The 14,283-nt window shown below is 26.6% G+C and overlaps 1 protein-coding gene across 1 annotated transcript in view; it reads left to right on the top strand.

Moving 5' to 3' along the window:
- Window positions 1-13,986, top strand: part of LOC132946233 (diuretic hormone class 2) — a 54,086-nt gene extending 40,100 nt beyond the window's left edge. Inside the window, exons 3-4 of the mRNA XM_061016114.1 lie at window positions 3,513-3,620; window positions 13,487-13,986. Coding sequence (XP_060872097.1) covers window positions 3,513-3,620; window positions 13,487-13,637 — 259 coding nt within the window. The 3' untranslated portion in view covers window positions 13,638-13,986. The remainder of the gene's footprint in view (window positions 1-3,512; window positions 3,621-13,486) is intronic.
- Window positions 13,987-14,283: the final 297 nt, after the last annotated feature.

Consider the following 14,283-nt stretch of genomic DNA (forward strand, 5'->3'; position numbering starts at 1 on the left):
TTACTATATATACTGCAGACTGTGTCGTCAAGGAGATATGACGATTAGTTAATTATTAGAGGTAGGTACTTACTTACTTACATATGATATGATTATATATTTATGTCGAATATTCGTGACACACGCCGTATGCACGCGGATGAACTAGTGTTGGAAAAAAGACTCTACGATTAACAAATGATTGCAGTTACTAAAGATAAGGTACAATTATTATTTAAAATCGATATAAATTTCAATAAATAAACATCCATAGTATATTGCGATACAAGTGGAACATTTTGATATTAAGTAGATACAATATTATACAACTTTAGTACCTATGACAAAACTAAATACCTAATGAAATCAATCATAATTGAAAGTAAAATGTTTTCACACCGTTTCAGTATTTATATTTTATTATTATAATGTGCATATGCCATATATTAATATTAGATATACAAGGTGATTCTTTTATCATAAAACACTCATTATTTCAAAAAGTATTGATGTTTTTGAAAATATTTTTTACATAGTTTCAAGTTGTTAAAACAACAACGTTTTTATTTAAAAAAATCATATTTTTACCATTATATTTTTTTAATTTTTTACTTTTTAAAATGGCAACATAGTTTTAATTTCATATTCCAAAGAAAAATATTTTTCTGGGTATTTTGATACAGAAACATCGAATTTTGGACTAGTAGTTTATGAGTTTTAAGTATTTAAAGTTTAGACAAGCGTATAGTAGTGGACAAACATTTTGCGATGTAACCCCGTACCACTCCACTCCGCCCATCTAAACTTTAAATACTTATAACTCATAAACTACTCGCCCAAAATTCGATTTTTATGAATAAAAATACTTAGAAAAATATTCTGCATTGGAATATGAAATTAAAACTCTGTTATATTTCAAAAAAATAAAAAACTTAAAAAATTATAAGTATAAAAAAAATGTTTTAATAGTTGTTTTTTTAACAACTTGAAGTTATGTAAAAAAATATTTTCAAAAATATTACAACTTTTTGAAATAATGAGTGTTTCATGATAAAATAATCAACCTGTATACATATCGCAGACGAGCATGTCATCTTAAATTCATTTTGTATTATTACGGAGCCCCACCGTATAACTACTATTTTCGATTACTTCATGACATTTATAATACTTTGCCTGTTATATACGTGTGTCTAAGTAATCCCGTTTCGCGCGTTCCGTGTATATTGCTACTGGGTTGTTGGTAAAGTAAAATATATTAAACTAACATCTTATTTCAATAGACGTTAAATAGTACTCAGTATACAACCAAATGTCTTGTCAAACTTATTAACATCAACCATTTTGATTAAAAATCCTCTCATATTCCCCCGTTTGCTATTAATACGTTACTGACCCGTACCACAGATAGACAACGTTTTATAATATTATTACCACAAAACACAATCATACCCCATGATAATTAATAATGCAATTTAATCATGATTAATTTGGTTTAGCTATATTTATTTATTAGTCATAAAATATATTTTAAATTATTATTAAAATTATTTACCTACATACTCGTAGGCAGTGAAAAATTTAATGAATATTAAATTTATATTAAAATTATTGAATCGTTTCAAATTTTAATCATTGCAGGTTAATCATGTAGAGTTTTTTTTGTCAAACAATGGTTTAAGTATTCCAACGTCAGATGTAAAATTATCCATATCTTTTTCTATACTTTTAAGACATTAAGTTTTTAAACATGAAAATAGTAAGTTATGATTAAAAATCCTTTGAAAACATAAATATAAACAGAATTTAAAAGTTCTTACTTTTTAGTATTTAATATTTTTTTTTTACATTTTCAATCTGTAAAATATATTAATTTTTGGGACCAACGTCAATATTTTGACAGTTTGAATGTTTACTGCAGATATCATAAAACTTGACAGAAAATCCAAAATTGTGTTCCTGAAGTCTCTAAACAGGCATAAACGTCAAGAAAGTTGCTAAATATCTACGCATTATCATAAAAAAATTGAATAGCGTACATCGATATAAATAAATAATAATAAAAAGTTAGATAAGCGGTAACGGCTCTGCTGTACATTAAGTTGTGTGGGCCACTGTAATGAATGTGTAAATTTTTAATTTAATGATATAAAATCATTGTATACGAAAAACGATTCTGAGCAAAGACTGTCTGTCAACTTATATTAGCTACTAATTAGTATAATGTATATTTTATGATAGTGTTATTAAAGTAATTTATTTCACTGTTTGTAATATAGTAGGGGGAGCAAGAATAAGAGCTAGAATAATATACATCAAAATTCCGAATTAAAGGTATTCACGAATAATATTTTCAAATTACAAAAATATAACTGAAATCGTTATTCGTCATTTAAATATATAATTTTGTCCAAATATGAAATTAAATATGTATGAAAAACTGTGTTTTTATATTTTTTTACTACAAAAAGAAATACTTATGAGAAACTATGTTTTAAATTTACAATGCTTGACTATAAAAATTGCATTTTTTAATACATTTTTAAATACAAAATAATTTGCAAATTTTGGTGATTTTGATGAAAAAATTAAATGCTTATAAAAGAAAAAGTGCCTATGTATCTTTAATAGGTATTTTTGAGCTGATATTATAAGTTATCAGTTACCGAACCTTGTACTAAATTTCCAAGATTTTTGACCTAGAGAAAATTTTAGTTTTTTTATCGTTATTTTGAATATCTATAAATACCTCAGAATATTTTTAAATTGGTACCGTGTATAGAAACTTATAAAATAAACATTTTATGAAAATTTCAAGAACCTATATTCGTTTTTGAATCACAGCAAAAAAAGAAAATTGTTCGATGAAATTGTTAATTTAATATCCAATAGCGTAAACATGTTAACTTGAACGTTCATAAAAAATGTATGTGATTTTCCGATGAACTATTTCTTTGTTAAAGGTAGAAAAACTTTCATTACATTTTTAAATATAAAAAAAAAGTTTTTATAAATTTCTAACTCATAATTATTTCCAAGTTTTTATGATTTTGACTTAAGACACATCTATATATTTTTTTTTTACAAGTTTGATGTCCGAGTGAAAAATTATTTACCGACAACAATTTTGAAAAACTAAAAAAAAAATTCTTATTGCTCATAAAGAGACCTACAACTAATTACCTATAACCACCATCATTTTTCGATACAATTAAAACGTTGATCATTTTTCTGGCATCAAAGAAATAGTTAACTAGTTAAGCCAGTAGCTACAATTTATAGTTACAACCTTTTTACTAATAGAACTGATTGAGATAATTGAGTACGGCAAATAGTAATGAAATGTATATTTAATAGCACGTTGATTCGCAAAACTTACCTCTTGATTGTTGTGTTAAAAGTTTAAAATGTATCTATATAAAAAAAAATGTGAATATTATTTTGTATTTTCTTTTTTATTATAACAATTTTAGTCATTTTACTTCTGACAGTAAAATAATACATTTTATAACAATCGATTTCCTTTATTTCAGGCAAAATAACGCGTACTTGTCATCAGAAAACGATGGAGATCCTGAAGTTATGTTGGAATTATTGGCCCGAATAGGCCAAAATATCATGAGAGTTAATGAATTGGAAAAGTAAGGCCAACATTAAGTATTTAAGACATCAACTTTATGGAATTTATTTGTTTTTTCCAAAATTGATTTATTTCTCGATCATAAGAGTACAAAAGTAATAATATAGTTCTATTCTGTGGGCACTGAAAATACATATGCAGCCGCGGGGCACTAAGCGAATAATATTATTTGATCAGATTGTTAGTATCCAGATAACCGTAACAGTATAAAATAAAAGTTATGTTTATAACAAAAAAAAAAGTATGGTTATACAAATATTTTATGCAGCAAACGCTCAGTTCATTATAGATTTCCTCAATTTAAATATTACAATATTTTAAATTAGTTTTCCAACGATATATAATCAGGAAAATTGACCAATAATTCAATGACATTGACATATTATTTTAGTTCAGTTTAATAACTGTTCAGTTCAACATGTATAAAGGCATAGAATATTTTTAATTATTCCGTACCGTAAATTATTTTTATATATTTTTTACTACGTGAGTGCTTGCAGATATGTATACAGTTAAACACCGAGTGAAACTAGCGTGAGAAAATCAAAATAGCTAAGTGTTACCAATTATACCTATATTATTATGATCGAACGAAAAACCTATAATATAATATGTTAACGCCGGAACGCGTTTTTTATGCGGACATACTGTGCTATGCTGCTGCAGTAAAGTCGTTGGTATTTATTATATTGGTGTTCGATATTCCATCAGTCAAATGGACAAAAAAAATGGTTTACGATCACTACAAAAAGCCGTTTCACAACAAAATAATATATATTATACAACGCACACGCGCGACGAATACGTCATACAGAGTATAATATACAGGGTGAATCATCGTGTATGCTCAATCTCAATTTTTTTATTTCATTATGCGTTTATTAAAATTCACGTTTTTAAATTATTAGTATAGGTATACTTTAAACCAATATATTCAAGTTCTTAGATTGTTTTATACTTTTATACCTACCAATTAAAGAGCGTTTAAATTTTCATATAGAATATACATTTAAAATTGGGCAGGTACTTTCTAATTTACTAACCTGTGTACTTATAATAATAAATATATGATAATTGGGTTGAAATATCTAGCGTGATTTAAAAATTATAGTTAATTAATATTAACTTATTAAAAATGTGTAGTTATTAAAAATTGTCTGAGTATTATAACTAATCAGTACTAAACTAAATTTTACAATAATTATTAATTTTACATTTACCTATAATTAAAGTCTATTATCCTAAATACATGACTAAAATAACTAAAAAACTACCAGCTCAAATTTTGATTTTAATGTACCAACATTTTCTAAAATTATTTGGTAAACAATTTATAGGAAAAAGAAAATAAAATTTATGAAAATAAAAATAAAATTCTTAAATGTATTTAAAATCTGAATTTAAAATAAATAATTATTAAAAGATAAAAAGGGTTAGCCAAACTGGTGAATCACTCTGTATATAAAAGTAAAAATGTATATATTATTATTATTATTATTATGTCGTATCTATACGGACCTTGGAAACTGTGACACTAGGTATCTATTTGTTATGACATCCGTCACTCTCCTATAGTATAGGATTCCTGGACTGATAAAAAAAAAATAAATAAGATTATGCTTATAATAGTTATGTATACATGGCCTATGGGTATATCGAGCGATCAGAATCAAATAGGTACGTTTAGTTTAACAGATTCGAAATACTGTGGCCAGCTACACTTCGGATACATTTGATTTTACAGTACACACTACACCGTGATAAATACCTATGCTAATAAGATATACAATGGATTCCACCTAATGTGGGCACCGGTTGCTGGTAAATATGGGCATCCGCGTAATATGGGCAAAATGGTCTGGTCCCAATTCTAACGTGTACCTACTGACAAGGTTATTTCGGTTTATATGACCAACCGCTTAATGTTGTCAAATGAGTTTGGTCCCAACATTTTTCCATAATTTTATTGGTCATTTGTTGTAGTTTCTGTACAATTTCGGGCATTTTTTCAAAATGAAAATTTGTTAAAAAAATGATTTTGTTATTTTTTTTTTTTGTGGGTTTTTGTTGTAACCAAATTTAACGCGTACCGATACTTACATGTTTTATTTATTTTCAGTGATTTCCATTCAGACAATCAATGAAAACTTTTTGTTTATATTATAATTATACTTTTAAATTTATTTTTAATAATTTCATATATTTTTCTTACCGTAAATTAAACTCAAAATTTAAATGTTTACGAACATTTTTTTGGTCATTTTTGATACTTTTTTATGTCATCAAAATCCTATCTCTAATGTTAATATATACCTACTGGGTGCTTGTCATAATACGTGACGATATAAAGTTATTTAGTGTACCTACCTACCGATTATTTGTAACTATTTTGACGGTACAAGATACCATACTACCATAGTCATTAATCAGGGGTATAAATACAAAATAGAATAGTTGTGATTCTTGAATATAATTACGAATATTACAATAATATATTGATATTATATTTGAATAACAATTTTAAATATTCATAAGGTAAGTTCTAATTTCACATTAGGTAGGTACTACATTGCAGTAAATAATAATAATACTATATAGGTACACGGTTGCCGGTTGGTATTTTAGAAATAAAAATATTAGGTATTACACAAATAAGTTTGATAATATAGATTATAGAGGGTGATTCAATGCTCACTCCATTTTTCCTATAGTAATGAATTTATTCAAATTCTAATTTTGAAATTGTATGTATACCTACTAAAGAACCATATTTTCTAATGCTTAAGTTGTTTTATACCATGTAAGAAGAGGCATTTGGGCTATGGCAATATTAACTTTTTTGTTTTTCAGAATTAATCTTTTTTAGTTTTTTATTGTAGAAATATTTATTTATATTTACATAATACTTTCAATTTCAATTTACACAGAAATATGTATGAACATTATATGTAGCTACTTCAATATTTGTGACAAATTTACCTACTTTTACATGCAAAATTAATTAACGTGCATATCCTGTGTAAATTTACATAGTGACATATATTCAAATTTAACAGCATTTTTTACAGTGTATAGTTAAGCACACGATTTTTTGAAAATATTGATGCATCAATAAATCCAAATTCTAAGTTATTTCTATTTGCATGTTTCTGAGTTATTAAACTTTAGATAATAAAAATAATAATCTTTAATAATTGTTGTGCATCAAAAATAAAATATAATATTATGTAAATACGTAATAACTCATAGGTATTCAATCTAATAGGTACCTAATATAAATATTTCTACAAATATAAAATGTACTTAAATAATATTAATTACCTACAATTGATGATTTTCAAGAAACCTCCCATGGAAATGGTGTTATCACTTATCGTGGACTATTATTCTTAGCACATAATAATATATTACAACTCAGAAATTACTTATTCTAATTTTTATTTATAAACATAAAAATAATCAACTTATGAATTTATTAGAAAAAAGGGTGATTTCCATTTTAATAAAGAAGTTTGTACAGTCACAGTTCATTCCTTAAATAGCATTAGAACACTTTTTCCTACCTATTTGAAAATACTGTAAACTCAGGTTTCTAAAATCAGAAACTGAAAAAACGTCAAGATGAACAATGAGCAATGAGCATGTTTGGTCTGGTGACTGGTGAGTAACTTACTTCGATAGATGATAATGTTATAATTATTTATTTAATCATTACGATTATTAGGATAATAATATTTTTATTTTATAAAGTTAACCTATATATATTATTGTTAAGCGAATTCGTCTTAATCGGATATAAGATAAGAAAAAATATTTTATACATAAACAATTATAAGTATTTTAGATTCTGATCAGAACGATGAATGTATTGATTCTACAATGATGTACGTTTTTCTTTTTTTTTTGCGTCTGTCATCACTATTTATGACAGAAAAAATGCTTAGATTTTCTTCAACCGTATCTTTTCTGATAGGAAAGTGGATCTATTTGGTACTTTGGTTGTGTAAAAAGTAAAAATTTCCCAGTAATTTTCAAAAGTGCCATGAAAAAACAAAATAAAAGTTAAGGAAAAACGGGAATTTTTGACGAAATCGATTTTGGTTTTTGGTGTAACTCTAAAACAAATGAATGTATATAAATGAAATTTTCACTGGTTGTTTTTATTAGCATTTTCTATTCCCCATAATATTCTTAAAATATTTTGACTTGTTTTAAGCTGTTTACGGACACTTTTTTTTCAATTGTTTTCGTTTTTTTTCTATAAATATCAATAAAATTTTATTTGTTGGGTCAAAAAGCTTGAAAATTTAATAGAAGGCTCCTGATATATTGTTACAATAGCAGTTGAAAAATATTAAAAATACATATGCAGAAATTTATTTATAAGCATTAAAGTTGAAATTTGACAAAATTTATCAAATTTAAAATTTGAAAATACTTTTGTAGTTAAAAATGTTTAAAATGTTCCACTTTTATAGCTAAGGATTGAAAATTTAAAACAAGGTTCCACGAAAATAGGTAGTAAATATATTATTTTATAAACAATAATATCATCATATGTACTTACTAATTAGGTATTAATATAATGCTGATCGCTGACTGACCCTCTTCTTTCAGAATCGTTTTTCGTATACAATGATTTTATATCATTGAATTCAAATTTAACACCATCCTTAGCAGTGTCTCACTTGTAACCTACCGTACAACAGAGCGACACCACCCACTTGCCCACCTTTTTTTCACTATAAAATGACAACAACAATTTTGAATTTCATATATCTACCGGAATATTTTTCTAAGAATCCTGATGTGGGGTGAAGTGACACAGTGGTAACTACCTCTGCTATTTCTGCTGGCATCCTTGACCCCGCAAAATGTTGATATCCCTCGTTTAAACTTTAAAACTGTTACGGTTGGTAAATGTAGTTGTCACGTCGTGCCCCAATTGACGGCGATTGAACATCGTTGACACAGTGTGTCTAAGGGGTGTTTCATAGATAGGTACGTCATATGGTTCTATTAATGTTAGATGATTCACACATATGTGCTTGTAGTAACGGAAGTCATATTGTATAATATACGACGGAAGTCATTTCATTCAATTCCAACTCAAAAAGGACTCCTCGACAGCAATAGCTTATCAGTTATCAACAACATAATATTATCATTGTATTTACCTACTAGGTACCTATTTCATTTCTTGAAATGCAAATGCCGAATGTACTTGAAAAATAAATAAAACATTATTAATGAAATACCCGAATCTGCAATCTGCATTCTGCACACAGATAATTCATTAATATTTCCAAGATTATGTAATACATACAAAAAAAAATAACTATTTAGGATTTTTTTATTATTAGTCGACTATAAAATATAATATTTGTTAATACTGTACGTTAATAACAGTAAAAAAAACTCGGAAGCATGACATGATATAATACATATTTTATTGTTTATTCGAATAGGCGCTATTCCCTAAGGTATCCCAAATTCATAATATTTTTTTCTATGCATTTTTATGTTTTTTTTAAACAAACAAATTTAATGCCTATGATTGGTTTATGTATAAAATTAACAGCAATTTTTGTTTAAGTTATGGCCTTAAATCTGCGATAATATTTCTCATTAGATATTTAGGAAGTAGGTACTTACCTTCACCTATAAAAATATTTAGTATAAATAGGTATACCTATTGACTTTATATGAAACAATACCAATTATAATATAAGTAATAATGCAATTATGTGTTATAAGCTCACGGCCTACATTTCAATCCACATAAACAAATTTAACATTGACCTGCGGACTTCTGCGGTCAACAATTAAAAATTAAAATACTACAAAAACGAGAATAAAATAATAATACTGGGATTAGATTAAATTAATAATCATTGTCTAGACAATATAGGTAATATATAGGTTCCAAGTAAACATGTTTCACTTTTCAATCCAATATTATATCTATCGATGTTATTGGCAAAAACGTTAACAGACAGTAGTAACACTGTAACAGACTCGTTGAAATAATGAAATGTACCTACTACCTAGTGTTCTAACAAAAAGTTGAAAATATTATATTTTTAGCAGCAGTAGATAACACTGACCATCGTTGTCAATGGGCTACATTGTATTGAAACTTTGTTTATGAATATATGATACAAAAATAACGACTGTACGACCCGTATACGGCAAGACCGAAGTTCAGTGCCATTGCTCTTATGTTTTACATGGTTATACTGTAATAAGCGAAATAATTTCTTATCCTGTTATAAGAATGCAGAGTTCAAAAGCGCAATACATAAGACAGTCACTGATCCAGGTGAGCGAGGAAATCTTAGTGATCTCCCCAACTGTACCACGACAGCACCGTTGTTAAAAAAATGTATGAGTGATTTACCGCCAAGCATGGTTACCCCATTTATATTCAATTTCTAGTTTTTGAAATTCATGTTTACTTAAAGACCATATTTTCCATTACTTATAGATTTTATGTAATGTCATGTAGCAAATGGCAATACAATCTTATTATTTTTAAATTAAAACTATCATTTTTTAGTGTAAATTGTTAGTTACCTAATCAGATAATGTTTTTGAAAATTTTAATGTATCTAAATCAACATTAATTGGAGGAATAATGTTTATATTACATTATTTTTTTTTGAGAATTTTAATATACTATAATAATTTTTGAACAATTAGTGAATTAGTTATTTGTACCTTATAACTTAAAAGAATTAGAAATGTGTATGAGCAGATAAAAGTACCAACATTTTGAGGGGTACCACTGTGCCACATCACTTCGCTAATCAAACTCAGTTTACTTATAAATTATTATACAATAATAACTATACTATTAACCAATCTAAAGGTATCAAGGGCCCCTATTAGGCATAGGCGCGATTTGGACAACTGATTTGGGGGGGGGGGGGGGGCTAAATTTATAAAATCAATACAGACCCGCATAATTTTTTTAATAGGTGGATTTAAGAATGAATATATTTAAAAACTAAGTATATATGCCCCCCTCAAATTGCGCCTTTACCATTAGGGGGTGTAAAACAAATTATAATCATTTTATTAGTAGTAAATAAAACAATATTTTTACTGATAAATGATGATAATACTATGTAAACCTACTATGCTAGTGTTTGATTGATGGGCGTCCTTAGTGGTAGCTTAGTAGGTAGGTATACTAGGTACTTACGAAAAATATTTTTGATAAATGTTTTCAGTATAGGTAGGTTCCTTTTTTCATTTCAACACAACTTAAGCGTACCTACATATTTGTATATACCTAAGTGCTATTAGTTAGCACATCAGATTAAGAATAAAAGGTTAAGCTTCGCTGAACTGGAGCTTTTGATACTTTCAATTCTATCTTGCCTCGCTGGGATCCTAGTTAAATTTAGATTGAACTCAGTCCAATTGAACACATAAAGTTTACCAACCTAGTTCCAAAACATTGATTTTAATTGAAAAAAAACAAAATCTCAAAATGAAACGTTCATAATAATATATTATACTGCTAAAATCATATATAATATAAGAATTCTTATATTATTATCTATGCTAAAATATAATATTGTCAATTATTATCAATCCCCTTACCGTATTCATGACTTCATCAAGAATTTCAAGAACAATTATAAATACTGATAACCAAGATACAATCAAATCTCAATTTCTAATTTTTTTTCTACAAAATTTGAAATTCCGTACCACGTGACAAAAGTAACTAGCTTACGGCTAAGACATATGTGGACAATTAGGTAAGTACCTAAATTACGAAAGCAGACTACCTATCACCATTTTAAATTGTACTGCACATAAGGTAGTTACGCTTTGGTACCACACGCGTAGTGCACACAAACAGTCGTTCATACCTATAATAGCCATGACAAATTTTGTCATGCCAATAGGTAACATAGGTAGGTACTTAAATACTTTTATATTTCTACAATCTAAAGTGGTAAATTATACCATGGAATTTCATAACATTTTTAATCTATTTATTACCTATTTAGATAGATACTTATACCCCTACCTACTTTTGTAGTACCTATTATATTATTTTCAATTTTAGCTTTTTGAATGTTTAAATACTAGGCTGATGCCGTACCATGTATAAGTATAATTAGGTAGTTGTAGGTATCATATAGGTATTCATAGAAAAATGTGATTTTTATCTTATATGGAAATATTACTTAATTTGGTCAATCATTAATAGTTACATTTCGCAGATACCTACTACTAACCTTCAACTAATCAGCTGTCTCGATACAATTTTGCAATAGCCATAATCGGAATATTATTACTCCGTGTTGACTGTTCAGTTCTCTAATAGATATTAATACATTCATGTGAAACATATTATAAATTAACATCATAAAAATGTTTTGTAGTCTGTTGTTTATATCATAAATGAAAATAATTGTGGAGAAAGGATGAATAAATCATGTTATATTGATTAGTCATTATAAATCTTAAAACAAATTAAAAAATATTTTCCCATGTAAAACGACAAATATAAACTTAATTAATCCTCAAGAAAATTATTTTTGCTAGTTATTCAAATTTAAATAATTAACTATAAGACTATGTATATTTAAAATATATTATACGAGATTTAAATGAGTTTGAAATATTTAAGATCTTAAACAAGATAGCTGCTCTAGTTACATTCTTTGATTAGAGAAAAATAGTTACATTCTTTTTCGTAATTTTCTTGAAACACATAAGTACATTAATTTTTCAATCTATTGAATACGGTTAAATACAATTAAGTCCGTCAGTCTCCCCTCCTTTTTTTAGATGTGTGGGATGATACTGGGATCGAATCCCCCCCTCACATTTATGTTAATAATGTTAGACCCCCTTAAATTTTAATGGAGTTCCGCTTATGGTAAAATTATAAAATGAAATCAAGCTTTCTGTTCTTACTTGCTAAATCATCAATCACTTCATCAATCTCAAAAGTTATTGATTAATCCAATTATAAAATTTGCAAGAGACTGGTTATTACACCTCTGTCCCACAACACACACAAACAATATAAAACTCACATACCTATAGTTATTAAAAATTAATTCAAACATGAAAACAAATTATAAAACTCAATGTACGTGACTATGTATAAAATATCATAACAAATATGCATAGGTAAGTACCTAGTTGTAATGATTATAATTGTACAGTTGTACCTATGTTTTTCATACCAATATATCTACCTAATTTAATGTTCTCATATTCAGAAATTATATTTTGTTGAATACTCAATTTGATTAATAAATATTAAATTAAATAAATAATAATATATTAATATTATTATTAATTGTATACATCGATTGAGATAGTCTTCAATTTTTAAGAAGTACAATTTTATAATTAAAACAACATTTTAGGTATTATTTCTCAAGGCTAGGCAAGTTAACTAATTTTTTAAGCCGTACAAGCTACAACTACAAGTTAAATAGACTAAAAAATATTCAAGTAAGAAAAAACAAGGTATATTTTTAAAATGCCCCGAGTATAGTACAAAAACGGATATAGTATGTTAACCAAAGGTTGGTATAGGTACTGTTATTATCCAACATTGCAAAACATTGATATACTTTTAAACTTCCTGAGGGGATACAACAACTTTATCCATAAACTAAAGTTTATAACAATATAATTATATAACTTACCTGTGAGTAAATTTCACTACTAATAAGTTGTTCTAAAGGCTAAGTTACATACTTTGACCTTTCAATAATTATAGAGAATCAATTCTTCAGGCATTTAATAAGAATAAAACACAGTTAATACCTATTATGTACAACTTGAAATATTTCAACTTTTAAAATTGTTTTAATTGTTTTCCAGTTCTAAGCGTGGGCTTGATTTGGGCTTAAGCCGAGGCTACTCAGGCACACAAGCAGCAAAACATTTAATGGGCATGGCAGCGGCTAATTTTGCTGGTGGTCCAGGACGTCGACGTCGCAGTGATATGCTTCCTAAGCTTCTTACACCTTAAACTTTTAGTTTGTTAAAAATTATATTTACAAACTATTTCATTAAAATAAATACTAAATATTATATAAATATATGAATTATATATATATAATATAAATATATATATATTTATATTATATATATAGACATATTACAAGTCAATGATTATTATAAGCATAATCCATCCATTATTTTGTGAATGTTATCCCACCTTCAGTAGAATGTTAACAGATTATAAAATGTTATAGATTAGCATAATTGCTTACTGTACGTGTTTCTTTTAATTAGACTATTTGAATTGTAAACTCAATGACTTAAAATGTTTAACTCTTATTTTATTTTATGTCGAAATACAGCATTCCTATTTTAAACTGTGTTCTTAATATTCTGTACCTTAAATATCTGAGTTTCAGGTAAACTGTGTTAATGTAGGTACACAACTGTATTCATAAAAACAACAAAAAAATTATTTTTAAATGATTTTAATAAAATATAATATATATACAGCATAGTATTATAATAATAATTATTATTATGATAGATCTAAAAGAACACTACAAAATAAAATATAAATAAAACCAACATAAATTCATACACAAACAATACCTAATATTAAATGCCATCTAAAATATTAGAAATATTATTTTTAAATTTATCATATAGCCTAA

Source organism: Metopolophium dirhodum, chromosome 6 (genome assembly GCF_019925205.1).
Source record: "Metopolophium dirhodum isolate CAU chromosome 6, ASM1992520v1, whole genome shotgun sequence".
Lineage (NCBI taxonomy): Eukaryota > Metazoa > Arthropoda > Insecta > Hemiptera > Aphididae > Metopolophium > Metopolophium dirhodum.